General features: G+C 36.5%; 2 protein-coding genes across 3 annotated transcripts in view; one reads left to right on the forward strand and one right to left on the reverse strand.

Annotated features, from left to right (window-relative positions):
• LOC136854615 (uncharacterized) overlaps positions 1 to 26,900 on the reverse strand; it is a 493,174-nt gene that overhangs the window by 177,529 nt on the left and 288,745 nt on the right. The window lies entirely within an intron of this gene.
• Positions 1,200 to 26,333, forward strand: LOC136854616 (uridine phosphorylase 1-like). Its single transcript, XM_067131144.1, is given in 8 exon segments — positions 1,200 to 1,510; positions 15,360 to 15,621; positions 16,506 to 16,715; positions 21,192 to 21,330; positions 21,878 to 22,022; positions 22,024 to 22,069; positions 23,855 to 23,974; positions 26,190 to 26,333. Coding segments are annotated over 8 exon segments (1,017 nt in total). The 5' UTR covers positions 1,200 to 1,421; the 3' UTR covers positions 26,196 to 26,333.

The following is a 26,900-nucleotide window of genomic DNA, read 5'->3' on the forward strand; positions in this document are numbered from 1 at the left end:
ATATATATATATATATATATATATATATATATATATATATATATATAGAGGTAGATATAGGTTTTCCTTCCTGTTGGCAGTTAAGAATACTGGTAAAACCAGTGGCAGGTAGATGGAGTAGTTTGGCTAAATTCTCAAGGAAATATTGAGAAATACATAGATAAAACCAGTTGCGTGGAAGAGAATAAACTTTTGAACCTCGAGAATACAGAGTTACAGGAGGGAAACGGTTTGGGATTGTCTTAAAAATTTGTATTCACAATCAGCCCCTCTTCGGTTGTATTTTAGTTTTTGGTCTGTAAAAAAAATTAGTATAAAGTAAGAGTAGAAACAAATTTACTCTCAGAAAATTTTCTCATACATACATACATAAATACACACACATACATACATTATATATACATATACATTATTTATACACATATAAATATGTATATATATAAATGTGTGTATGTGAGTACTGAGTGTATGTGTATTATTTCATTACATGGATGGACTTCAGTTCCAGGTTTACAAGAAAGGTTTAAGAATAAACGACAAGAGAGAACGACAAGAGAGAGAGAGAGAGAGAGAGAGAGAGAGAGAGAGAGAGAGAGAGAGAGAGAGAGAGAGAGAGAGAGAGGCGTGGCAGGGTGTTTCATTACCGGTTTATTCACTTGACAGCTATGCGTCTTGCTTATGATTAGTCAGGAGCAGTTTGATAATTTACGAAGAACAATTCCGCCTGTTTTTCGTTACATAACCAAACGTATTTGTCTTTTGCTGCACCGCACAAGAAATGGTCTTATCTATCAGAATCAACTTTTGCATTGTACGGTCTGAGGTATCTCTGGAGTTCTGTGGATGTTCCGCACACATCTTTCTAACATTTAAAGATGCAAGATACTTTATTTTTGTATGGCCAGCGATCACATACCGGGTATAATTTATGTACGAGGTATTTTTGATACCCAAAAGTGTAAAGGCTTATCTCTGTCCTGCCCTGCCTCTCAAGTGTCGTGGTTTTTGTTACACATGTGTCCGATCTTTTAACACCGAGCCACTTCCCAATTGCGAACCAATCAACAAGTGAAACGTCACGGTAGCTGCTTTCAAAGGTTAACGCCCCCTTTACGCAAGTGACCAATCACGTGCGGTTATTGAAGGGAGTGTCTGGTCTGGCACATGAGAAGCGCGCTATATAAACTGACCATCAATGGCCTCCTGTCGTTATATCGTAGTGCACGCAGGACTAAGGTTCTCTGATACGCTCGCATCGGCTTATTTTCGAATCCCTGAATTTCTCGTAACTTCTTCAGCGCTTCAGGAAGCCACAGATCATCGTTGTTACAGGTACCCCTGATTACTAGAATTGCTGTCGAGGAGACAGAAACAGAAAGGAGTTCGTTCATAGACACAAAACTTGCAGATCAGCCTAGAAGATGCCTTGCCACGAGGGAGAGGTCGTTTTGTTCCCAAGGGATGACGAAGAACATAATGATTATTACCAAGAAATACGCAAATACACGAGGTATGTTTGGCATGTTGGTTCCTTAGAGAGAGCAGGTGAATTCGAATAGGTCTGTGGATACTGTACGCGTATGAACACACCAGGATGAAAAAGACCTTGAATCCTCTGTCTTTTCCTTAAAATAACTGTTTGGATAGTTGCTGCTGAAATTTTATTTAATAAGTTCTGATGTAAGGGTAAATTCTCACTCTTTTTCTTTGTTTAAAATGACGGGTAATGACATTTTATGATTCGTACCGACTCCTTTCCAAGGGCGGTTTAAATCGTTCTGTGCATGGTAGTAATCACAAAGAGGTAAAGTATCAAGTTGACAAGCAAGGTCTGAAATGGAATACATTAGTTTTCTCCAATTTTACTGATTTATTCTTTTTTTTTTTTGAGGTAAAACACTCAATTTCAGGTAAATCATACGTAGCCTAAGCATTTTGGTCGCTCTTCCCCTAGTCCTTGCAAGATTCTTTTCTCGTCACTGGTATTTGTCATTGTGAAACCCTTTGTTGCGTGTATGAGTGAATGAATCCAAAATTCTCTTCTCGTACATCTTCATCCATGTACTCAAACCCAAGGCCATTCGTTACTTGCCCTCATCGAAAACGACTCCTTCTCCGTAAGATTGCATGAGAAAGAGCAGGTCAATGTGATGTTATATTCTTTGGGTAACGTTGGACGATATGACACCCAAGCAGACAACAAAAAAAGGGGGGTGGGGGAGAGAAATGCAGAAACTTTAGGTGACTCAGTGAGAAGTACGACATGCAATTTCAGAGCAAAGAGAAAAGTTTGTAAATTTCAACCATTGCAGCCTGCTACGTTGATAGATGAGGTTTGTCTAAGGATATAAGCTGACAGCCTTATACAGAATAGGAATTTGTTTATAGGAAATTAAGAAACAACACGAGGTTTTAGAGATGTCGATGCTCGAGAAACAGGTTGCCAGTTGCTATAAGGGGCGTTATTTACTGACGATCTGTAGTTCATTGAGGAATTTCTCTCTCTCTCTCTCTCTCTCTCTCTCTCTCTCTCTCTCTCTCTCTCTCTTCAACTTAAACTCTCAAAAAAGGCGAAAATATTCAAGATATTGCATTGCAGGTTTTGGAATGAAGTAAATAGCTTGCAGAAGGTAATCCATTAAACTACAGAATGGCGCAGCTTCATAAAATTAGGCCCAATAAAAGCCGATCAAAAGCTTCGAAATTCTACTTTGCCTTCAGACTCTTGTATCTACTACTGGTAGACAGACCTGAATTAAGGTATGCAAATAGATCACGTGTCCTTGCAATGGCATTGCATTCTGATTGTCAGTTATCATTACAGCAGGGAACTTGACACATCCCTTGAAGTTCTTCCTCACTGTGAGATCTATTTAGAACGAATTTAGAATTTTTATAACCGCAATTAACTGCCCTGGAAACTCCCAAAAGGATGAATTTGGCTGGCTGATATTAGTCTTTAAATGTACCTTCCCATGGAGTTCTATTGTAGGATTATTCGAAACTTTTCTGTATTTCATAGTTCGTATGCAAGACTTCAGCTTACATTATTAAATGCTTTGTCACTATGTATGTCAGGCATTTAGTTAATGCTTAGCCCTGCTGTTTATGAAGCATTTGTCGTTGACTGCTCAGCACCCAAGTCTGTGAAGCCTCAGCTGACGCGTCTTACCTAGCCTGCAAAGCATTTACTACTGATTATTCATTTCCGCTGACTGTTTTGTAAGGCATTTATTACTGAATGATTATTCCTTTTTCACAAATTTGGTTTCCTGTCCCTTTGCTGTAGGGGCTGAGGTTCCTTGTTCATTTGTCTTTATTAAACACAGTGACCATGTCTGTGGGATCTTTACTTAGATTTTCCAGTCATATAGGCTGCGATGTGTTTTTGTTTTCATGAATGTTCATTTCAACACTGTAATCGGCAGTTTTCTTCTTCTTCTTCTTCTTCTTCTTCTTCTTCTTCTTCTTCTTCTTCTTCTTCTTCTTCTTCTTCAAAAGTCTCTGGGTGAGCTAATCTCACGCAACTTTTTCAAATGCTAATAATACGGTTACTTTATAATTAACCGGCTTTTGTACATCTCGTGAACTTATAATTTTGACACATATGACTGTGTACTTAGCATTTGTACGAGTTAATTTAATGATCATAAAGCACCACGAAACAATAGACCTATTTGCTACTCTTTGACTGCCTGAAGCCCTTGTCTTCGGAACTCACCTTTCAGTGTTCCCTGGCTAATGTTCGCAAATAAACTTTACGTTCACGGATAACGTTTGCATTCATGAATTAAGTTTACATTCACGAATTAAGTTTACATTCACGAGTAAAGTTTATGTTCACGAATAAAGTTTACGTTCTTGAATTAAGTTTACGCTCACGACTAAGTTTTACGTCCACGAATAAAGTTTATGTTCACGAAGTTATACGTTCACGAATAAAGTTTATGGTCACGAAATAAGTTTACGTTCTTGAATAAAGTTTACGTTCTCGAATTTACGTTCACGAATAAGTTTTACGTTCATGAATAAAGCTTATGTTCACGAATTAAGTTTAAGTCCTTGAATTAAGTTTACGTTCACGAATAAAGCTTACGTTCACACAAAATTTACGTTCACGAATAAAGTTTACGTTCACGAAGATGAAGAGAGATCCTAAAGTGGTGTCCCGTGGTCCTTGCCACATAAAATAGCAAATCAGCGAGTCCTTCAGGAGTCAGATTGTAACTTTCAGTATCACATTGGTTTAAGGTATCTTAAGAAGCTTTTAAGCCAGTGCCTGGAAATTTCGAGTTACTTGTGTGTGCTGTTCTTTGGTTTTAGCTCTTGATGATGATGTCATTGATAGTCTTTGTTAGTGACATGTTTAAGTTATTTCCGTTTTTATACTTTTCCTTCTTAAAATTTTGTTTTAAGGTCAGAGTAAATCACTCTGAGCCCTTAGTATTTTTAATCTACTTTTTATAAAAGATTTTGATTCTCATTCTTGTCTTCATTGCCTGTGAAATGTTATTTCGTGAGGTTTGGAGCGTTTTCCAGATTTTTATGATTCTCTCTCTCTCTCTCTCTCTCTCTCTCTCTCTCTCTCTCTCTCTCTCTCTCTCTCTCTCTAAATATATCACGTCTCTCGTAATTTTCGTTTTCTGCCCACACTTTGTAAAAACTCAGGTTAGCATCTTGACTGAAGGAAGCAACTGTCTTTTGTAAATTTGGTGTCACAAGGTATTTAGTACGGAAAAAATCTCTCCATCCTTTTTATTCAGCTGATTCGGGAGTAGACATCCTCTCCGGAGGTAAACAAATAATCCAGAGCAACTACATAAGATTGAAGTTGTCACGGTCAGTGCACTGTGCTCTTCAAACAGGAAATGCCTGTGGAAGCTTACATAGGAAGGAAGACATTGTGGTTTGGAAGTATCTTGTATTGTTCATTTTCCTCTTGAGATGTTTGCTGATTTGGGGTTCTTCACTTATCTTTTATTTAATTGTTTTTTCATCTGTTTAACATACTGGTTTCTCAAAAACTTTCCCCTGTCCTTGGCTGCATGTTAGTGTATGTGTATGTTCATTAATGCATGCACATTTTTTGTTTATGTCAGTATTCAACAGTTGGTCTTTTCAAAACCTAAGAAGGTTAGGATTCTTTAGAAAGGTATCAGTCAACTTATATTTCCAGCACCTTTTATCTTTTTTTCCACCTGTGTAATAATACAAATGCAGCCTATAGTGTTCACTGTTGAATTGTCCGATACACCCAATGCGCATACACTCTAGTCATTTTGATTACTGTATTGAGGATGGAATTTTTATCAGAAGAAAAAATCCAAACCTGATGCTGAGTTTTCCTGGTTTGATTGCTCAAGTCACTCTGTTTACGTTGATGATGCTAATGCATACCATTAGCATTGTTTTAGTAGAGACTCTTATCTATACTGGGACAAAGGTTTTTAAGTTTCATGTGATGTATTTTTTTTTTTTTGGTAAATTCAAAGCTGTATTGTGATAAAAGAATAAAAGAAGAAAAATACATGTAAGTTTAAACTTGCTTCACCCTGAATAGGATGCTGTTGACTTTGACTTCCAGAATTGGTTGTATCATGGAGCAGACATGTGTGTGTGTGTGTGTGTATATATATATATATATATATATATATATATATATATATATATATATATATATATATATATATATATATATATATATATATATATATATATATATATATATATATATATATACATTCATGCATATATATATATATATATATATATATATATATATATATATATATATATATATATACACACACACACAGTGAAACCTTGTTTAGTGGGCCTATTCTGTTCCAGAAGGCTGCCCTTTAACTGATCTATCCTTAAACCAAACGAATTTTTCCTGCAAGAAATAATGGGAATGGGTTTAATCCATTCCAGACCCCTAAAAATAGGGAAAATGAAAATATTTTAACTCGAATTTAAGAAACCCAGCATGCAGAAATCACAAAAAAATAAAATAGATAAAATGAATGCAAATTTATTCTCAATTTATCTGCAACTGGGAGGGTTGATAGTATATGTGGTAGGTAGTGAGAAAGGGGAAGAGGAGAAGAGATATTATTGTTTGAGAGGGGAGGCCCCTTCCGTGAAAATGACAGGCAACTGTGCATCTGGGGTTGTTTTCCTTTTCTGTCTCTTGCTACTGCTTTCTTCTTGAGATATTCACCGTGTTTCTTTCCCACTAAAAACCTGTCCAGTGGTGTTTGTTTTTGTCTGCCTTTTATGTTCTTGAAATGAGAGAGAGCACTGTCATTCAGCAGCTTTGTAGTGCTTTTCATCACAGCTTTGTGATATTTTTCAACAAAACTTTGCACTTCTCCCTATTTTGCACACATTTCTTGTATTAATGAACTGGAGGTATCATCCCTTCCCACCTCCTCTGAAGACAACTCCTCAGCTGTTGTCTGTAGCTGTTCCCTCGTGGGGGCCATGATTTACATATTTGCACTACAGCTGCAAAGGGAAAACTCAAAGGCACAGGAGACAGTTAGCAGAGAACTATCTATGTAGATTCGTCCAGCCTTGTGCTGGCACGGGGTCTTGCTCTTCAGCAGGCCGTAATTAGTAAAGATGTACAGTACACTGAGCGATACCTATGTGTAGGCTGGGTCCTTCCCTCTGTTTCAGCAGGGAACTTCACACACGTGACATGTCTAATCCAATACATTTGAGGGCTCATTTCTGTCCGTCAATAAACTGAGAAAAAGTCCGCTAACAAGGCAGATTTTCCTTTGACTCTCTTAAACCGAAGTGTCTGCTAGAGGAGACGTCCATTAACTGAGGTGTCGTTGTATATAGTTAGTTATCAAAGAAGCTAGAGAGTATTTAAATACTTAGGTAAATGGCACTGTCATTAGGAAAGGGGATAAGGCATCCGACTTGCTGCTGTTGGTAGTGTTCTGTGCAGGCCCTTGTTAATGAAGTGACTTTGAAACTGTGAAAGATATTTCACATAAAAGTTTCATTCTTGACAGTTTGAAAGCCAAGGGTCATTTTTGCCTTTTTTGCCTATTTAAAAACATGTGTGGGCGGATTTATCCTGTTTAGTTAGTGTCACTCCTGTGCCCCACGCCCTTTTGGTAGAATCAATGACTAGTTATCACGTGGTCAGGGAGTGTTGGAGTGAAATTATCTTTTGATGCCAAACGTTTTCTGAAAGTTGCTGAGTTGTGAAAATGACAAAATATGTAGAATTTACTTTGTATAGGATGTTTTGTTTTCAACGTTTGTGTTTTCATTTAAAAGACTCGTATTTGTAAAAATTAAGTAATTAATGAGTTTTCTATAAGATATCGAAACACTTCTTGAAAATATACATATACAGTTATATACAGAGAGAAGCGCAGAGGTTTCAGTAATGATTTTAGCCTTCACTGAACGTTGAAGGAAATTGTCGGGGATGGGTTTTCGGTAATGGACGAAGTTTCGATGCAAAAAAAAAATATTGTTTATTCTTAATTGGAGACAATATTCAGTTCGTTTTTATGGAAAACCTAGCTTTTTATAAAGTGGTTAACTATTTAAAATTTGTAACAAAAACGCTTACTGAAGTAAGAACTTAAGTATTCTAAAATCCACCAAAGTAAGGAATCAGTGAAGCAACGGATTTTGATATTGATAGCAAAGTTGCCGGTAATGTTCTGAGCTTTCGTGCTTTTTTATGGGAATAAGTAATAACTAGTAGTTATCTTTGAAATTAGGTGCTAATTCTGATTTGGCCGTCGATGCTAATATTAATCCTAATTATATATGATGTGGCTGTAAATTCATCGTTGAATTCCGTTAGGAAAGTTAACTGAATGGTTTTTTGACAAAAGAAACCATTCAGTTAACTTTTGACTAACGGGTACTTTGGGACTGGGATACCGAACATTCGCCAGACTAACGCTAATGCTATTTGTCATACAAGGTCAACTGCAAATGGGCGTGTACGTGGTAGTAGATGGTATTTGGTTGCCTGGGTTCGTTTTTTATTTACTCACTCATGTGTTGGGATTCTTTTTTGTGTAAAATTTGTATGTTTTTGTGTTCCATAATGCAGACTTCATTCTGTAACTTGGACCTGCACAAGAGCGAGAGGGTGATTTTGTATTGCTGGTATCCGCTGATTAAATGCATAAATCGACGCCTGGATATAATGTCATATCCAAAAAAATCTGACGAGATGATTTGGCTTGGTGACAAAAACAATATTTTAATTCACAGTTTAGTAGGTAACACCGAAATGAGAGGCTAAATACAACTAGCACTCAGATAGAAAGAAAAATGCCTCATGACATTTTCTTTTTTTTCAGTCTTCGGCAACTTACTGACATTTTCAATGGACAGATTTATTCCTTAAAGTCTCCTGAACGTGGAGCGAGTTTTAAAACAGGATACGATATCTTAATCTATCTTTCCACCCCACAGCCTCCAGATTTTAAAATATTTGAGTAATTATGAACATCTATTGCACCTATGATTTTCGCTGTTATTGTTTTCCAGCAAGGTCTTAATAAATTCTTTATTAAGTACAAAATTATTCTCGTTAAGGAATTAGAATTTGGATCAGATTTTTATGTATTTTTGCTCCACAAAATGCCTAAAACTTTCTACGTGCTTTTTTGACGAAGGGTAAGATTGACGTTCCCTGTACATATGAAATCTGTGAAATTTCTGAGTCAGCAAAGAATGAAAGGTTTCTTGTTAGAGGAAACCTTTCAGAAAATTAAATTCCTAAGGATGATTTCTCCCTTGAGGTTTTGTTATTATTAGAAATGTTGAGTAAGTCTTGTACTTCAGAGACCTATTCTTGCGCCTCAAAAGGCACTTACATTGTAAATTGTTACCTGCAATGCGAATGTATAGTTACTCAGTGATTTTCGCTGTAAAAATGAGTCTGTGTAATGGAAATGCAAAGGAGGAAAAAGAAGGTGACTTTGATGTCTAATATTGATTGTCAAGAGTTACTGAATACCCTTGTGAGAATGTAAAATTCTTCTGAATTACTTGCATGCAGCTGTAAATAACTTATGATTATTGGGATATGAAGCTAAGTAGCCTGTATTAATTTTAATTTTGATTGCATTTTACATTGTTGTTTTGGATTATATTGTTATATTACGTAATGTTCCTGTAAACAGTAAAACCTGTTTTAACAGGTAACGTCGTGTGGTCTAAATTTATAAATAACCTTCCAGTTTGCCTAATCAAGTTCTTTGCATCCTTTTATTTTTATTTCTGAATTCTCGATCAGTTTTGTTACACAGATAAGTGTTGTGCAGAAGGTAAATGGGTTTAGAGGAATTTGAATTTTTCTCTCAGCTGTACCTGTTCTTAAGCAACTGCGCAAAAGAGTGTGGCATCTCAGGGTCCCAGGACGCAGTCTTGTCCTGTTGGAGTGCGGGAGGATAATTTTTATTGCCACTGTTCAGCTGATTAATTGTATGAATTGACTCCAATGTGAACTTTAAATCCAAAGAAACCTGACCAGATGATTTATAATTCAAAAGACACCATGGTATGTAATATATGGACTAGAATAAATTTTCTGTTATAATTGAAGAAAGGTTCTTTTCTTTTACTTAAGTAAACCTTCAGTGTTTTCTGGTAGAGATCTAAAGCTGGAAAATGGCTTGGAAGAATGACAAAAGGTATCTGCTAACTCTGGGCCCATTGATAAATACTTAAATTTTTTGAGGACACCAGTAGCCTCTGGATTTGCCCAAAATTTCGCCATGGGGGCCAAGTGTCAGTTTTCATTTCGAGTTGAGACCTTGAAGACCTTGTGCTTTGGCTCCACCTTTGTTCTCTGATCGCCTTTGGTGGATTTGAATATACTACGTATTATTTCTTAACATTTTTGCTCATTATTTTATTTACTTTTTTCGTAATTTTTTTTACCGGCTAACAAGTTTGATTGCGAACTGGTTAGTTTAGAGCAGGACCCACCTATAGTTCTGAGCATCGCTGAACAGCCTTGAAAACTTATGCTTGGAATATATAGTCAACAGAATCTGTTGTAGTTAAAATTAAAAGACTATTAACAGAAAATTAATCCTACTTTGTCGTTTAATCAGTGTTTCTTTTAATTTTAATCATCTGTTTAAGATTTTTTCTATTTAAATAATCTGGTCCTGTTTCTATAAATATTCTAGTTTTTTTTTAAAATTTAGTTCATGTAATCTAAAGCTTTTGGGAAAATTAATCGTCTGCGTAGGTGTCGAATAGATTTATAGATCATTTGGTCAGGTGTTTTTTTTTTGCTTTAAAGACCAACTAGCTATGTTTATTCAGTTTAAAAATCATCTGACCAGACTGCTTCATATTAATGTAGGAGTGTTTCTTAAGATCTGAATAACGTGATCCTGTCTCGTAGATTGAAAACACCAAACTCTGGTTTGTAATTTATCTGATGTAATCGGGGGTCTGTGGATTTTAATCCGCAACTTTTTTCAACGGATTCAAGTCATCAGACTGATTTTCTGTAGGTGTAAGTGCTAAGGCCAGATTTTTAAGACTATATAATAATTGATTTTCTGTGGATTTAAATCGTCGGTGGTGGCTGTTGTAGATTTTAGTCGTAATGCCTAGTTTTTATAGAATTTAATAAAAAATTTCGTTTCCAGCGCATTTAAATAAACTAGGCGGGTTTCTGGTATTTCAAATCACACTAGGTTCCTACGTGTTCGAACTATTGTCCAGTTTTTTAACGGAACGAGGTCATGATGCTGAGCCCCTATGGATTTAAATAACCAGGCTTGCATTTGTTTGCTGATATAAATAGTCACTATTATGTGATGACCAATCATAACGCTACATTTCTATAGCTAGAAGTTGTATGAATCAGGTTTCTGTGAAGTGAAGTCATTCCGAGTTTTCATAGACTGGAAGTCTAGAGTAAGGTTCCCATGGGCTGAAATCTTCAGACTTGGTGTCTATAAACTGAAAGCATCAATGCAGGTTCCTATGGACTGAAATCGTCAGTTTGTGTTCCAGTTGACCGACGGTGTTAAGTATGTTTCTTCAGACTGAAATCATCATGTTGGGTTTCATTGGACTGAAAGTGTCGAGCATGGCTTCTGTAGATCTGTATTGTCAGGTGAAGTTTCTTCTAGTTTAATTCATCAGAACAGAATTGTTTGGATCAAAATTGTCAGACTGAGTTTCAGGAGACTCAGATCAACACCACGATTTCTATGGATTTAATAATGAAACCATTTCTTTGAATTTAATGATGTGGTGAAGATTCAACTGTATTTTGATCATTTAGTCAAAGGTCTATTGGTGCCAATGATTTCGTCAAGTTTCTGCTTGTTTAAATCATATAATCAAGTTTCCATTTATTTAGATGATCTGTCTTTGGTTCTATTTACTTAAATAAGTTAGTCAAGTTTCTATGAATTTAAACGTTCTGGTCAGATTTACTAGGATATAAACATTCTGGTTAAGATTCTGAAGATTTAAATGGTCTGGTCTGGTGGATACAAAGGACTTCAGGTGTCTGTGGGCTTAGAATATCTGATGGGGTATTTAAGTGTATGATCTCATTAGGTTTCTGTACAGGATTTTATTTTATAAATTTTCCTGTGGATTTAAATTACCTGGTCAGGTGTCTTTGGACTGAAAACATCAGGCTAGGTTTCTGTTGAGTTAAATCATCATGGTAGATTTCCGCATATCTATGTCCTCTGGACAGGTTTCTGTGGGTTTAATTTCAACAAGTTTCTTTGATTTTAATATTATTTGTACAACGTTGAATATATATTTGAATGTTCTTTTAAGGACTCTCTGAACTGAACGTATCTTTTATCATAAAGCAAGGACAGATTCTGTTCAGTTTTCCTATCTAGTGTTGTTTCAATTTTGATAATGTGGCCGCTTTTCTTTGATTCACATAAGGTGTCCAGATTTCTCTGTTTGAATCTTCAATTTATGTTGAATTTTGATTTTAAATTCCTGATTTTATCAGGATAATAGCCATTTTTGTCGGATCTCCTAATACTAAAAAATGGGCTTATTAATTACTGACAAAATCTAATCCATTTACTTCTTAAATTACAAATATGTCAGAAAGTATTTTTATATATTTTTTTTTGCTGTGGATCCGAATCAGTTTGGTGATAAATAACGTGTTTTTAATTATTAGGTGTTCGTGTAACCACGTGTCACCTTAATGGAACAACGAGTCACTAAGCGGATTTTCTCCGAAAAAGTCTCGAACTTTCCTTAAAAAAAAAAATTCTCGTTAAAGCTGAGAATGATTTTCCTCTTCCGTTATGGCAGAATTACTGGTATGATGCCAGGATGATTTACATTCGAAAACTGCGAAACTTGACGGAACTAAGACTTAGCTGGAGAAAGTGAATGTAGAAGGCAGAAAAGGAAGGTGAAAAATAGTATGAGAATCAAATTTCAGAGCTTCTCACGGTTCCTTCTCTACATTAGGCCTATAGGATAAAGGCGGAAGCCTGCCTTGTATGAAGGCATCGGCTCGTCAAAGGTTGAATAGCTGGCCCAGATAGAGCTGTAAATCCCTCGAAGAAGAAGTTGAAGGCAAGTTTGTTGTCTTGCTGTTGTAAACACTCACTGTAAAATTATTCACAGAAGAGATTGAATACTGAGTATTAAATATTCAAATAATTTTCATATTTTTGTTTTACAACAGAGGGCTTTAGGGTTTTTGGAGCTCAAAATTAATAATAATAATAATAATAATAATAATAATAATAATAATAATAATAATAATAATAATAATAATAATAATAATAATAATTTATTTATAGGTATTCACAACTTATATCATTAAGTCACTGGAAAAATAAAAGGCAACTCTCTTTAAAACTTAATTTGATTGTGTAAGGACTTTTAAACTGACTCCCAGTCTAACGTAACTAACTCACGGAAACATTTTTAATTTAATTCCTGCATACAGCTTACTAGTAAGCCATAATTTTTGTTAGTGACACAAAGAAACTTGATTTTTCATAATGGAAAAGAAAGTTAAAACCTTTTTTTTTTTAGTTATCTGTAGAATGACACTGAAAACTGGATGATTTTTGTGCCGAATTACGTGAAAACACCCCATTTAATTTTCTGTACTGTGAAACTAAGTTATGGTGCTTGTTTTCTGTTCTCCTGAATCAGAAGACGGGAAGGACCGTAAATCACCTGTGTATAAATAAACATGAAGTTTTAGAAGTAGTAGTAGTTTTGTCCTTGCAGCTGAAGGGCAACTGCTACAAGAGATGCCAGTTAGTCAAATCCTTAGGAATATCATGCTACACACAAAAGGTCAGGAGCTCACAAGGCAAGTATGTACCGTAAACACTGATACTGTTATCAGTGCTCGCTTTCGACTCAAATATTTATTTAAGATTTTAAAACCTCAAGTGTTGGAGAGGGATACTCTGGCACCCTATCAGAAATCTTAAATTGCTGTAGCTAAATAAAACCTGTATTGTGGAGTTTCAGGAAACACTGATGTATTTGCGTTTATTCCCACCTTTTTTTTTTAAACGGAGGTGGACGAGGTTATGTAAGTGCCCCTTGATTCTTTTTTTTTTTTTATTAGTGAGCATTGCACCAGTTTTTGCCGAATTATCAGTTGAACTTAAAGCGGTAAGGGTTTAAAGTTAATTTTTTTTAACAAATGGGAAGAGTAAATCCACAAAGCTGTAGGTATATAAACAATGAGGATTTGGTTTCGGAAAAACAGATAGTTGACATTTGTTTTTTTTTAATGCTATTCAAGAAATTCATAACCAACTCATTTGCTAAAATCACGACAACAGATTTCTTAAGTCTTCACCAATGACTTACGAAACTAATATCCCTTCCCCGCCTGTGCAGTGACTGTCTCCATTGCGTCCCCATAAAAGTAATATCGTTTCGCCCCCATTGGAATGACAAGCCCCATTGTGTCCTAAGAAATATTAGGTGAATTGTTTTCCAAAAGCGATCCGAATATAATACACCGATAATGGTTGCTATGGTCCAAGTAATTACGTATACAATCACGCTCCAACACTTTAGAGGTAACCTTCACGATTGATAGGGATGCTAAACGTGTACTGCCTATCACAAAGTATTCATACTTGAAGATTATCATTTTAGATACTCATGACACAGGAGTGTGTGTTTGTATGTGTGTGTTTATCGGTCACTTTCACTTGGTGACAGTTTAATCATCTCTTCTGTTGTTACTCGGCCTCCAGAATTCGTACCATGATTCTGTAGTCTTTAAAATACGCTGAGTTTGTTTCGTGTAGCGTACTATTTACTTTCTCGTATAGTACGTGTAAAGTAAAAATTTGTCGAACGGGCGTAGTTAATGCTTCTTCTTTTCTTCTTCGGTCAGTTTAGAAGACAATCTATAATGGACTGTTGTTTCTCACGTTGCGTTTCGATTCAGCCTGGATATACCTTTGGTTCCGATTAGAAGCATTGTTGATTATAGTTTGAATAGTTTGTATTGCAGTTTTCAGTTTTCTGTAAAAGAAAACTGTTGAGATGGCTTTGTCTGTTCGTCCGCACTTTTCTGTCCGCCCTCAGATCTTAAAAACTACTGAGACTAGAGGGCTACAAATTGGTATGCTGATCATCCACCCTACAATCATCAAACATACCCTCTAGCCTAAGTAGTTTTTATTTTTTATTTTATTTAAGGTTAAAGTTAGCCATGATCGTGCGTCTGTCGCCACTATAGGTACCAGTAACACAGGCTGAAAGTTTCACGGGCCGCTGCTGAGAGCTTCATGGGCCGTGGCTGAGTGTTTCATACAACATTATACGCTGTACAGAAACTCGATTGCGCCGAAGAAACTTCGGCTCATTTTTTACTTGCTGAGGATTGATCCGAATCTTCCGGATAATGAAGGATCTTTTTTACGCATTTTTTCCTTACTTCATCACTTCCCTTCCAAAATTTTTGGTTATGGCCTAATGACTTTTCTAGTACAGCGTTAGGGTCTTTACTATTATTATTATTATTATTTTTGCTAATAGATTCACAATTTCGTGGAAACTAATCTGTATAATAAAAATCCACAATTATATAGTATATATATTACTATGTTTATTTTACGTATTTTACATAGTAATATATTTATTATATAATTATGGATTTTTATTACACATTATTATTATTATTATTATTATTATTATTATTATTATTATTATTATTATTATTACACTTTTTTGTGATGTCGAATTGGGAGCAGTTGGGACTTCATTACATTATACGCCAATCGGGAAATTTCCTTTAGATAAGCTCTATAAGAAAAGCTCTATTAATTCCCTCTCTCTTTTTTCCTTTGAACCAGATTCGAAGATGGGTCGGTGCGCCTCCGGAACCCCCACGTGGCCGAAATGGACCAGGACATCCTCTACCACCTGGCCCTGGGGTCGGGCTCCCACGACCTGGTCGAGATGTTCAGTGACGTGAAATTCGTGTGCATGGGAGGGACGCCCAAGAGGATGGAAAGCTTCGCCTACTACATCATGGATGAGATCGGCTACAAACTCCCGGCTGGGACCACGTTGCTGGACATCTCTCATCGCTCCTACCGATACTCCATGTACAAGGTAACTACTGGTCTTTTAATTACTGACCTTTATGGGCAATGTCATTGATTGCAGCTGGGATTTTAGTGGGTTATGGTAAATGTTTTATAAGGTATATGACATTTTTTGAGTTCCACGTTGGACGGGTGGGTATACCGTTCTCAGCTAGCACTCTGCTGGCCCCGTGTTTGATTCTCCGACCTGCCAATGAAGAATTAGAGGAATTTATTTCTGGTGATAGAAATTCATTTCTCGCTATAATGTGGTTCGGATTCCACAATAAGCTGTAGGTCCCGTTGCTAGGTAACCAACTGGTTCTTAGCCACGTAAAATAAAATAATCTAATCCTTCGGGCCAGCCCTAGGAGAGCTGTTAATTAGCTCAGTGGTCTGGTTAAACTAAGGTATACTTAACTTTTTTTGCAGTAATACCGTCAATAACTGGATGAAACAAAAAGTTTGGAATGTTATTTTATGTCAGATGTACTCTTGGTAATGTTCTCATCTGTTACAAAAGATATTGATAAATACTGGAATAGGTTATATTTTAATTTCAGTGATGGTGATATCATAAATGCAGAAGACAGTGCTTCATTTATTATCATGTAAATTATGGGAGAAAACGGCTAATCAGCAGCGTTTTAAAGCCCAGGGTATTCATCACAGTTTCTCCTAAAATAGACATGACGATAGTAAAAATACCTGCGGAGTAAAGTGATCTAATCTCAATTACTTTTCACAACACGAAATGGAAAACTGGGAAGTTATAGCCTTAGTTAAAGAAAGAAATGTAATTCCCAAGAACGTATCCCTGTTGTTGCACCTGCAGAGAGATGATAGAAATAGAAAAAAAAGACACGTTCTGACTTGGGTATAATAACTTCTCCTTCTAACTCCATCTCACAGGTCGGTCCAGTATTATGCTTCTCCCATGGTATGGGCATTCCGTCCGTTGGCATCCTCTTGCACGAGGTCATCAAACTCATGTTCCATGCCAAGTGCAAGGACCCCATCTTCTTCCGTCTGGGTACATGCGGAGGAATTGGCATCGAGGGAGGAAATTTGGTCATCTCCGAGAGTGCTGTAGACGGCCTCATGCAGCCCTTCCTCGAGTTGGTGAGTTTATAGACTAAACATTTCATTTTGGATTTATGTGATTAGTTTTGCAGCGATTTGCATAATTTTGTGTTTAGTTAAATTGCATGGATATACAGTTAGTATACACGTGGTATTTTTAGTTGCGTTTCTTTTAAATGAGAAGATCTGCGAGAGGGTTGAATTAACAATGTTTTCGTGACCCGGGAATAAAGGGGGAACTGTGAAAGAAGAAGATCTGATCCTAAGGAAAGCAGTAGACACGTTCCCTGAGAGATAGAAGATTTGAAGAATTGGGGAAATCGGAAGCATAGAGAGGATTCCAAAACTTGAGGTGTAGAGGGAAGGAAAAGAGAGAATTAAGTCATCTTGACTTTCGGCAAACGGTATGTGTCCGTCTTAGATGTGAATAGAAGCACCAACACATAGCAGTGGCTGAAATAATGCCTGTAGAACAGATCGTTAGATAACAGGGTCGCTGATGGGACGAATCGTCTTTGATTTAACGACCAAAAAGGGAGACAGGCAACCCAGTACAAAGAGATATTCTGAACAGGGGAAGACAAATCAGATATAAAGCTGTATACAGTTTTATTTGTACTATTCATACGTCTTAAATATGTACTGAGCAATCTTATATAATCGTGTAATTATAAAGCTCATTTGCATAGTTTTGTTGCTGATTGCCCAGTATCGCAATCATTTGCCAAATTCTATAGGCATTAGACTAATAGTCATATATGTTACAGACGTTAGCCTAAATAAGCATCCGGTCATATGCCACTTTCATAATCGTGTTGCGTACTTGCTTTTAGAAGTCATAAACTTGAATCGTTAAAGTCTTTTCATTTATTCTGTTTACATTTGATCCATCTGACTCTGCATCTCACCTACGAGCCCAATTTTATTATTGTCGGTTTGCAGCCATGAAAAGAACTTTGCATTTCGAATAACTACGTACTTTGCATCGGATGCAAAAATCGAAGTAACTGAGCGTGGCGGCAGATTGGTTTCATCTTTTATTACTCGTAGGAAAAAATGCAAAAGGGCAAACATTACATTTTATAGTTGTCGATGAAAAGATTTTGTAGTTATATACTGGTTTCCTTAAAAGATTTTGTAGTTATATACTGGTTTCCTTTCTGTTAGAACTTAGAAAAGACATCTCTGCTAGATACGGCGATTAAAAACTTTCGTTTACTAAAGAGTGTAAATATATTTGCCACCTAGTAGGGAAGCTAAGTTTATACAAAACATACGCTGATTAATACTGTTTTTTTTCTTTGGTACGAAAATTTTTACTCACCTTCAAAAAATATTCTGCTAAGGTATCCGCGAAGAACGTTATGTATATTGTATACCTACACCGTGGTGGATATAGCTCAACCGTGGTGGAAACATTGCTTCTTCAAGGAGGACAGGACTTAACGAGCCTCACGGGATCCTACAGGATAAAGGAAAAGGAAAGGGAGCTTTTATAGTCTACCCTAACCTCGCTCTCGCGTTCAAATATTTCCGTCATGAATGAGGAATTTCAATTTGAAGATGGAACCCAACGGCGTTCCAAGAGTTATTTAATAGAACAAGTAAAAAATGCGCCAAAGTTTCTTCGGCGTAACCGAGTTTTCTGTACAGCGTATAATCAAGGCCACCGAAAATAGTTCTATCTTTCGATGGGTCTCAGTATAATGCTTTGTGAGCCGCGGCCCATGAAACTTTCAGCCACGGCCCGATGGTGGTCTGTCCTACAGCGTTGCCAGATGCACGATCATGGCTAACTTTAACCTTAAATGAAATAAAAACTACTGAGGCTAGAGGGCTGCAATTTATTATGTTTGATGAGTGGGGGGTGGATGATCAACATACCAATTTGCAGCCTTCTAGCCTTAGTAGTTTTTAAGATTTGAGGACAAACAGAAAAAGTGCGGATGGACAGACAAAGCCATCTCAATAGTTTTCTTTTGCAGAAAACTAAAAATGCATACTTGAATAAAAAAAGTCTTAGCAATTTAGAAAGTAAAGGTAAGAAGTCATTTGATAGCTACTGCAACGCTTGATATGCAATGGTTTTACTGTAAATACTGAGAATTATTAATCTGCTCAGTGTGCAAACGACCAGATTTTCATCTTCATCATAAGTATTTTAATCCCCTGTCTGTTTCACTATTTCTTGAATAAAACTGAAAGTTTAGAAGTGAAACTGATAAGCTTAGTCGGCAGATAACAAGCAGCATGTGAAAAAGGATGTTAACCGGCGAAATCCCTTTTAACACGCAGAAAGATTCACAATAAAAGGCGCGAAATGACACCAGAACCGCTGCCCACCCTTGGGATCCAAATGCCACCACAATTACCTGGAACGCATTTACCTGAAGGCCATAAAGTTTTGGAAAAAGGGGGAAGGTGACTGGAAGATGGTTGTATTCTCTGTTATGTTTAACATCTCCGGTCGGTGACTGTGAGGTAACAGGAACTGGTTGGTGATCCCAAGGTCCAAAGAAAGGATCTTGGGTGATCCCACCTTGGGTTAGAAAAGAAAACGGGGTATAACCGCTAATCCCTCCAGGGACCCTAAACCAGAGGAATGAGGAAGTCACCTGAGGACAGATTTCGATTACCCAGATTACTCACAGGATGTTTTTGGGGTGTTGGTTCTTTTAAAGAAATGAATGGCAGTTTTTGAAAATGGAAGGACATTGAGATGAATTTTATATCGAATGAGGAAACATTGTCTTGCAAGCATAAATTTCCGCAGGTAGAAGAGAGGAATATTCGAACAGATATAATTATAGGTATTCACAACTTGTACGTATTTGTGAACAATCTTTTTGTTTAATTACAATCGAGAAGCGTTTTTATTCATTATATCTATCTTTTGCTCTTTAGAAAAATGTGCAATTTCATTCCATGTATAGTTACCTAATATCTCGTAGGGGGATACTGCCATTAGCGCACCTCACGTGGTACACTGTAGGCATTACTTAAGGTTCTTTGCAGCGTCCCTTCTGCCCCTCCACTCCTTAGGGGGGTAGTGCCGTCAATGCACCTCAAGCGCTGTGCACTGTAAGCATTACTTAAAGTTCTTGGCAGCGTCCCTTTGGCCCCTAGCTGCAACCCATTTCATTTATTTTACTGTACCTGCTTTCCTAGTACTTCTTCCATACTACTTTCCAGCTTCTAACAGTTGTTTCATGGTGCAACTGCGAGGATTTCCTCTTGTAGCCTTTTGCTGTCAATTTTTTTTACAGAGCTAAATGACCTCATAGGTCCCAGCGCTTGGCCTTCGGCCTAAATTGTATATTCCATTCCATTTACCTAATATTTATGTGAAATGAAAGTGGTCATAACATCAGCAAACCTAAGACTTATGATGATCACAGCTGCCTAATTACATTATAAATTCTGTGCTAGGACAGTCTTGATGACACACACTTCCGTATTAGATGCCACAGGTGTATTAGCTATCATCAACGAAAATTGCCAAAAGAGGTACTGTGTCCAAAAAAGCTTTTATATATATATATATATAATATATATATATATATATATATATATATATATATATATATATATATATATATATATATATATAATATCTTTTACTGTAATACCACAGTATAATATAAGAAGATAACAAGGCCCATAAAACACTACTTGAACTTTGCAACCATATATGTCGAGCACTTCCTTCTGTGCCTGTTCACTGGTACAACATTTTACCAGTGAACAGGGACACAGAAGGAAGTGCTCGAAATATCTATATATGTGTGTGTGTGTGTATGTGTCACTAAGTCCACGTCGGAAGACGAGTGAAAACCGGGACTTTGAACACGTACTTTCGTAGTTTATTCTACATTTTCAAGTGTAATCCTCAAGCACGCGTTCCTTCGTGCTGCACTGGAAAATGTACATGTGTGTGTGTTTGCATGCATACACATGCGTATGTATATATATATATATTATATATATATATATATATATATATATATATATATATATATATATATATATATATATATATATATATATATATATATATATATATATAATGTATTTATGCTTGTTTGGACACAGTATCCATGCTTGGCAATTTTCGTTGAGTGGTATTACGCATGTGACATTACTGCTTTCAGGCAACACTTCGACAATTTCCTGTATTCTTATCATCAAAGCTGAAAGTTTTGAAGGAACAGATAAGAACTGCTGCTTCCCACAAACGCATAGAATTTATAATGCAATTAGGTAGCAGTGATCATCAAAGGTCTTAGGTTTTCTGATGTTATGACTACTTTCATTTCACCTAAATATATATATATATATATATATATATATATATATATATATATATATATATATATATATATATATATATATATATATATGTGTGTGTGTGTGTGTGTTTGTGTTTGTGTGTGTGTGTGTACGTATGTATTATGTACGCATTTTGTTTTCACTTTATCAGAAATGGCTGTAATATATGCAATCGACTTTCCACAGCCTGTTTTAGGAAAGATGCAGCGAAGACCAGCCCTCCTTGATAAGCAGTTGGCTCATGATCTCAAGAACCTCCGGCTGGAAAGCGATCCTTTCACCATTACCGTGGGCAAGACTATGTGCACCTACGACTTCTACGAGGGTAAGGAATCTGTTTTCATTCGAGCTCATAGTCTGGGCAACTCTGTACCTGTCTCTAGCCAAGGCTTATGGTGTAAAGTTGGTAGCGAGAAATGTGCCAAGTCATAGAGTCTAGAAACAAATGAATTATTACTCCTGTCTGTTAGTTTGAAGTGAATTAATTAGTGTTTTGTTTGGAATAATTTCATCTTTGTGTAATGTTTCTCAGGAGAGCTTGTGCAGTACAGTATTTGGCCACATTCACATACAGTGTTAAGAGGTTTTAACAGCGGTTAGTAATATGGACACTGTAGTAAGGCTATCCTTTTATTTTTGTGGTATAGTTTTTTTTTATATTTTATTTTAGTAGCATTTCTAAATTTATAAATTTTTATGAATCGTAATAGTTGGTGACTTTATTGCAATGCAAGATCATCCTAGGGTTTTCATTTATTATTACAGTTTAGCGAATATTGTGTTATTAACATGAAACTCCCCTTTTCGTAACATTTGTTATCCGCCCTCAGTGGCATTTGACCTTTCACCTCTGACCATTGCGTCTCTCATAGGCCAGGGAAGATTAGACGGTGCCTTCTGTGACTACACCGAAAAGGACAAACTGGAATTCCTGAACAAGATCCACAAGGAGAATGTCGTCAATATGGAGATGGAGTCTCTGTGCTTCGCTGCCCTTTGCCATCAGGCAGGAATCAAGGGCTGTCGTGTGCGTCACGTTGCTCAACAGATTAAACGGGGACCAGGTAGGAAAATAACATCTTGTATAAGTTAATGGATACTGTATTTCAAAAGGAAAGTGACATTCAGTTAGCTATAGATGGAACCAGTGAGGTTCTTTGTGATGCCGGAGGAATTATTTTGGTGTGTGTGTGTGTGATGATCTTGTATATTTAAAATTTGCCTAATTAGGATGGAGAATAGTCAGTCCCCCAGCACATAAAGATGAGATCAGAGAGAGAGAGAGAGAGAGAGAGAGAGAGAGAGAGAGAGAGAGAGAGAGAGAGAGAGAGAATGATAATACAGTATAAAACGCGGAATGCAAAGGAACTAATATAGAGTGGAAGGATTAAACCTTCAATGCTCACTACCATTGGACGCATTGCAGTAATAATTAGCTTTTGTTATACACGCTTACATTAAACGTAAAGAGAATCACTCTCTCGTCCAAGAAAGAGGGGGACACGAAGGTAAAAGATTAACAGGAGCTCCATTTGCAAATAAACGGGATACTTTGTGTCCTCATCTCACTGTTTCTGTGAAATGGGACAGAATGACACGAGTGTTCCGTTTAACATTTAAAGGGTGTAAGTGTTATACAGTTAAGGGAGGGGGAGAGAAAGATGTTGCCATATATATTTTGTGACCCTACAGGTCTAAATATAGTCGTTTAGATGTCCATATTTCTTGATTAGTAATTAAATTTTTACGAAAAAGAAAAATAGACCATAAGATTTAAGAGCAGCTTTGTTTTTCAATTTCTGTTAGAAATAAGTTTGTTTTCTTTTTTACCAATGCAATAAGATAACCGAAAAAACAAGGGGTTAACCTTAACGGTTGGTAAGTATACAGTAGTTTACCATTAGTTTACCATGTAAAGTTCTCTAAGGTAGACACAACAGAAAATGAGGTTTCATGGGTGACTAGTGCAATATTACAGTCTTGCTATGACTTATTTTGATTGATTTCAAACCAGTATTTATGTAATTGTAACCACATTTATTTCAAGTATTGTGACAGGCTATGTGTGCTTCAGCTAGCTTTTTACCGTACTGTTTTACCGTTTTAGGTTTCTTTATCGGGTCCCGTCTTCGCAATGCTAGAACTTCATGATTGTTTTTACGTATATATGCATTCACTGAATCACACTGAATACTCCGTATAACTTGCCAGACACTCAGCATCAAAATTCTCTGCAACAAGAGTACACAGCCACCAATTAATCATAATTTACACAAAATACTGATATGAAAGATCTCTCATTTGTCATCTCTGATTTGCAGTGCTCTCTTTCCGAGTCGCAGAGCTCAAGACATTTAACATTTAGTCCATCACCAGCTACTCTTTATTTCCATAAGAAAAAGTCTGCAACTTCTAGAATTCATCTGTATTTAGTGCATTGCCTTCTCTACCCCACACAATTAAGTCACTGACAAAACCCGAAGTACATTCTGTCGTTACATGGTTGCAAGTATAATTACCTCAAACGCTATCAACCTACGTTCCTTCTCGATATTACCGTATATGTGACAATAAACGCGCGTTAGCACTTCTTGCTAGTCCATTTGCTATAACATAGTGGGCTTTGTGTCATTAGCTTACTACTGTTAGTTTTAGTTATATCAGATTTCAATAGTTAAAGTTATTTATGAAGTAAGACAGATTATGCTAGCGTAGTTGTGAAATGTTTGATGACTTTGTGTTCAGAACAGAAAGACGGTTACACCAAAGCAGACTTTCTATCTCGCAAGCAGTATATGACAACGAGGTTGATATATAATATAAAAACGTTGACAATCTTCTTCCAACAGGTAGCAACACCGAAAGAGACGCTGAACAAATGGCAAGAGTACCCACAGATGTTGGTTGCTCGATACATCAAGAAGTGCCTAGGCCTACCTGTCGACATACCACAGAGGGAACACCCACAGGTAGTCAAATGTCCCAACAAGCATCGCATGGTTAGGCAAGAGTCTGAAAGCGTGGAGTAAACGCAGTTTGTTCAAGCTTCTTACACACACAAATTAAGATTTTGTTCTTTTTTGAAAAATGAAAATACGACCTCGGAAAGTCGGTTATTAGTCTATAATGCTTTGGATATGAGTCTGCTTTTGTGAAGCACTTCGTGCAGTCATATTTATCGACCTCTGCGTTAAATGCTACAGCGTTATAAATGTTACAGAATAATGTTAAGGTTCAAAATTCATTATAATTGTCTGGATATTTGTAAACGAATTGGGTGGTAAATTCTGTAATGGTGAATTCATCAACTTAAAATTGAATGGTCCCCGTGTAAAATGTTGCCTCGCTGTTGATGTATGAAGATTCCATTCCTAAACTAAATTCCATTATGTGTACGTGAATTCATGTTAAGAAATTGCACTAGTGGGCAGCATAAGTGTTAATGTAAGGGCTAAGGCTGATTTTAATTGATTCAGTGTAATGGTACAGACAATACTGGGAGAAGTCAAAGCGTTCATCCAAGATATAAAATTGTAATTTTGTGAGATAATCCTAATTGATTACGTATCTTTGTTTAAAGTCCTGAGTTTGGGCTGGGTGGGGTGGGGCGGGGATGGACGGGCGGGTGGTGATTGTATTAGACAATGTATTGTTCACATTCCAGTGGAACTTTTACTAAAGATTTCCGATCATCCAGTTTGTACAAGCAACTAGAAGCAAAGCGCTGTACCAAATCGTCTGCGCTTGTCACTTTCCTTTGTCATTAGTCCAGGAACTACTTAAAATTCCCGATGCCAGTATTGACCTCGTAATTTATGATGAGTTTGTCTGTTGTTTCGTAATATAATGTGTTAATATAATGTGTCTGGTATTCTGTCGGAGTCGTCCTCTGTTACTTGTTATTTATTCAAGAGTTACAGTTAAGAATTTATTGTTCCAAATGGCGTTAACCACAACTGCTATTTTGTACCTCAGTTTTTTCATTGGTAAATTTATGATACTTGTAGCATATGAATGTAAAGAATTAACTTTCAACACCATTGCAGTTCATTGCACATCACAATCTTCTTTTATTATGCTCCAGTGCTCATTAGTCTTCAAGTGGCACAGTCCACATGTTTATCTTGTTTTGAAAAATCACATTCGATAAAAAAAAAACATGCCATACAGTATTGAAAGTGGAAAAATAAAGTATTTAACTTGAAGTAGATTCCTAATCCGGTGACTTTGCGGGAACTTCACTCAGTAATGCTAGTTGCTTACAATTATTATTGCAAGGTATATTTTTTCTTATTTGGTTTCTGCTTTTGCCAGTAGTGCTTCCTGTAGTACTTATTTTCAGCATATAAATTAGCCTTGAACTTAATTTAAATCATTGGTATAATCGTTATTGTTACTGTAATTGGTAAGATCTTGCTAGTGAGATCCTCAGTATTTGTAATTAGGTATAAAAAAGTTTATCCTTGAAAAATAATAAATGTTATTTTGTCCTTCCAGTATTTTGTACATAAAAAAGTTCCTTCTTGTTATCTCATGAGTAATTTAGCATTTTTGATGTATTTGTACAAAACTGACTCCATCAGGGATGTATTAAAACTTAGCTCGTAAGAATATCTCGAGGACTAAAGAAGGTAAAATATTTTGTTGGAATTCTCAGCGTTGACTATGTATCTGTGGTAATAAAGCTACTGCTTTCTCCAAAATAGGGTTATCATTAAGCCTCTATTTTAAGAATTCACTTCGTCGAATAGATTTTGATTCTGATAAAGACGTGATCTCGGAAGTTTCTTCGTTTTGTCGTGGATAAGGAAAGCTCAGAAGGCCGAAAATACGAGATTTTCTCCAAAATTAAGTTTCGGAAAAATAAGCTTGACCTACAGAATTACTTTTGTTTAAAGCGGTTAAAAAATAATATATTTCATGTTGCAAGATGTCAACTTAGTCTTTTATTAGGAACTTTGTTTATCTATTTTTCAAAAGAAGACGCGTGAGAATAAATTTGTTATCATTAATTTTAATAAAATGGTTGTAATGAAAATGGAACTGCAAAGAATCATTAGTGAAAGTCAAAATGATTAGCTTAGAAAAACGGAAATCACCTTTTTTATTTTAATTTGAGAAATCAGACCCTGTCTCTCTTTCGTTGCATTTTTGTTTAATTTCTCTTTTCTTTCCTTCTTCTAGGTTTAGCAATGACTCAAAGTGAAGGGTTAAACTAATTTTGAGTTTTAAGTGCAACCACGGCTTTCTTTTGCTCCTGTTACGTTTTAAGAGAAGAGTTAAAACCGAGGATGGATGTGCCCTTTTTGCCAAGAAGAAGATCAGCACATCGAGGCGTTTCGTGCTGATAATCTGTAATGCCACTTGCCTGTGGATGGCGTGAGCCTCTGAGATGTATATTTGACTTGAGGTGCTGCTCTCAAAGGGCCAGATCAGGAGTGACTGACTGTGGAGACAGAGATTTCCTCCAACACGACGTAAACTAACGTGAAGCCAGAATGGTGACAGTGGCGAAGAAAGCCTAAGGTTTTCGCTCTACGTATTTGATGATTATGAGGCCTCATTCGCCTTGTAGGACAAGATGAAGGTGCGTCTCGACTAACAAATTCTTACCAATGTGCGCCAAGATATTTAATAATACTTTAGAAGAACGAAAGCTGAATATTTGCTTGGCCACTTTAGCTACAGAAACAACCAGAATGGCGTACTGTCTTGAGGTGAGTGTCATACGAACTACAGGCAGTCCTGGAGATGACTGTATACAGGAAACACCTGTCTTAAGGGCAGATTAACATGACAGAGCCCCCTCCCACCCCCACAAAAAAAGGTATTAAACTGGTAGCTGGATTCTGATTTTCCAAAGTAGCGTTGAGAAAAGCTTGATATTTTGGTTGT

The sequence above is a fragment of the Macrobrachium rosenbergii genome, chromosome 29, assembly GCF_040412425.1.
Source record: "Macrobrachium rosenbergii isolate ZJJX-2024 chromosome 29, ASM4041242v1, whole genome shotgun sequence".
NCBI classification, from domain to species: Eukaryota; Metazoa; Arthropoda; class Malacostraca; order Decapoda; family Palaemonidae; genus Macrobrachium; species Macrobrachium rosenbergii.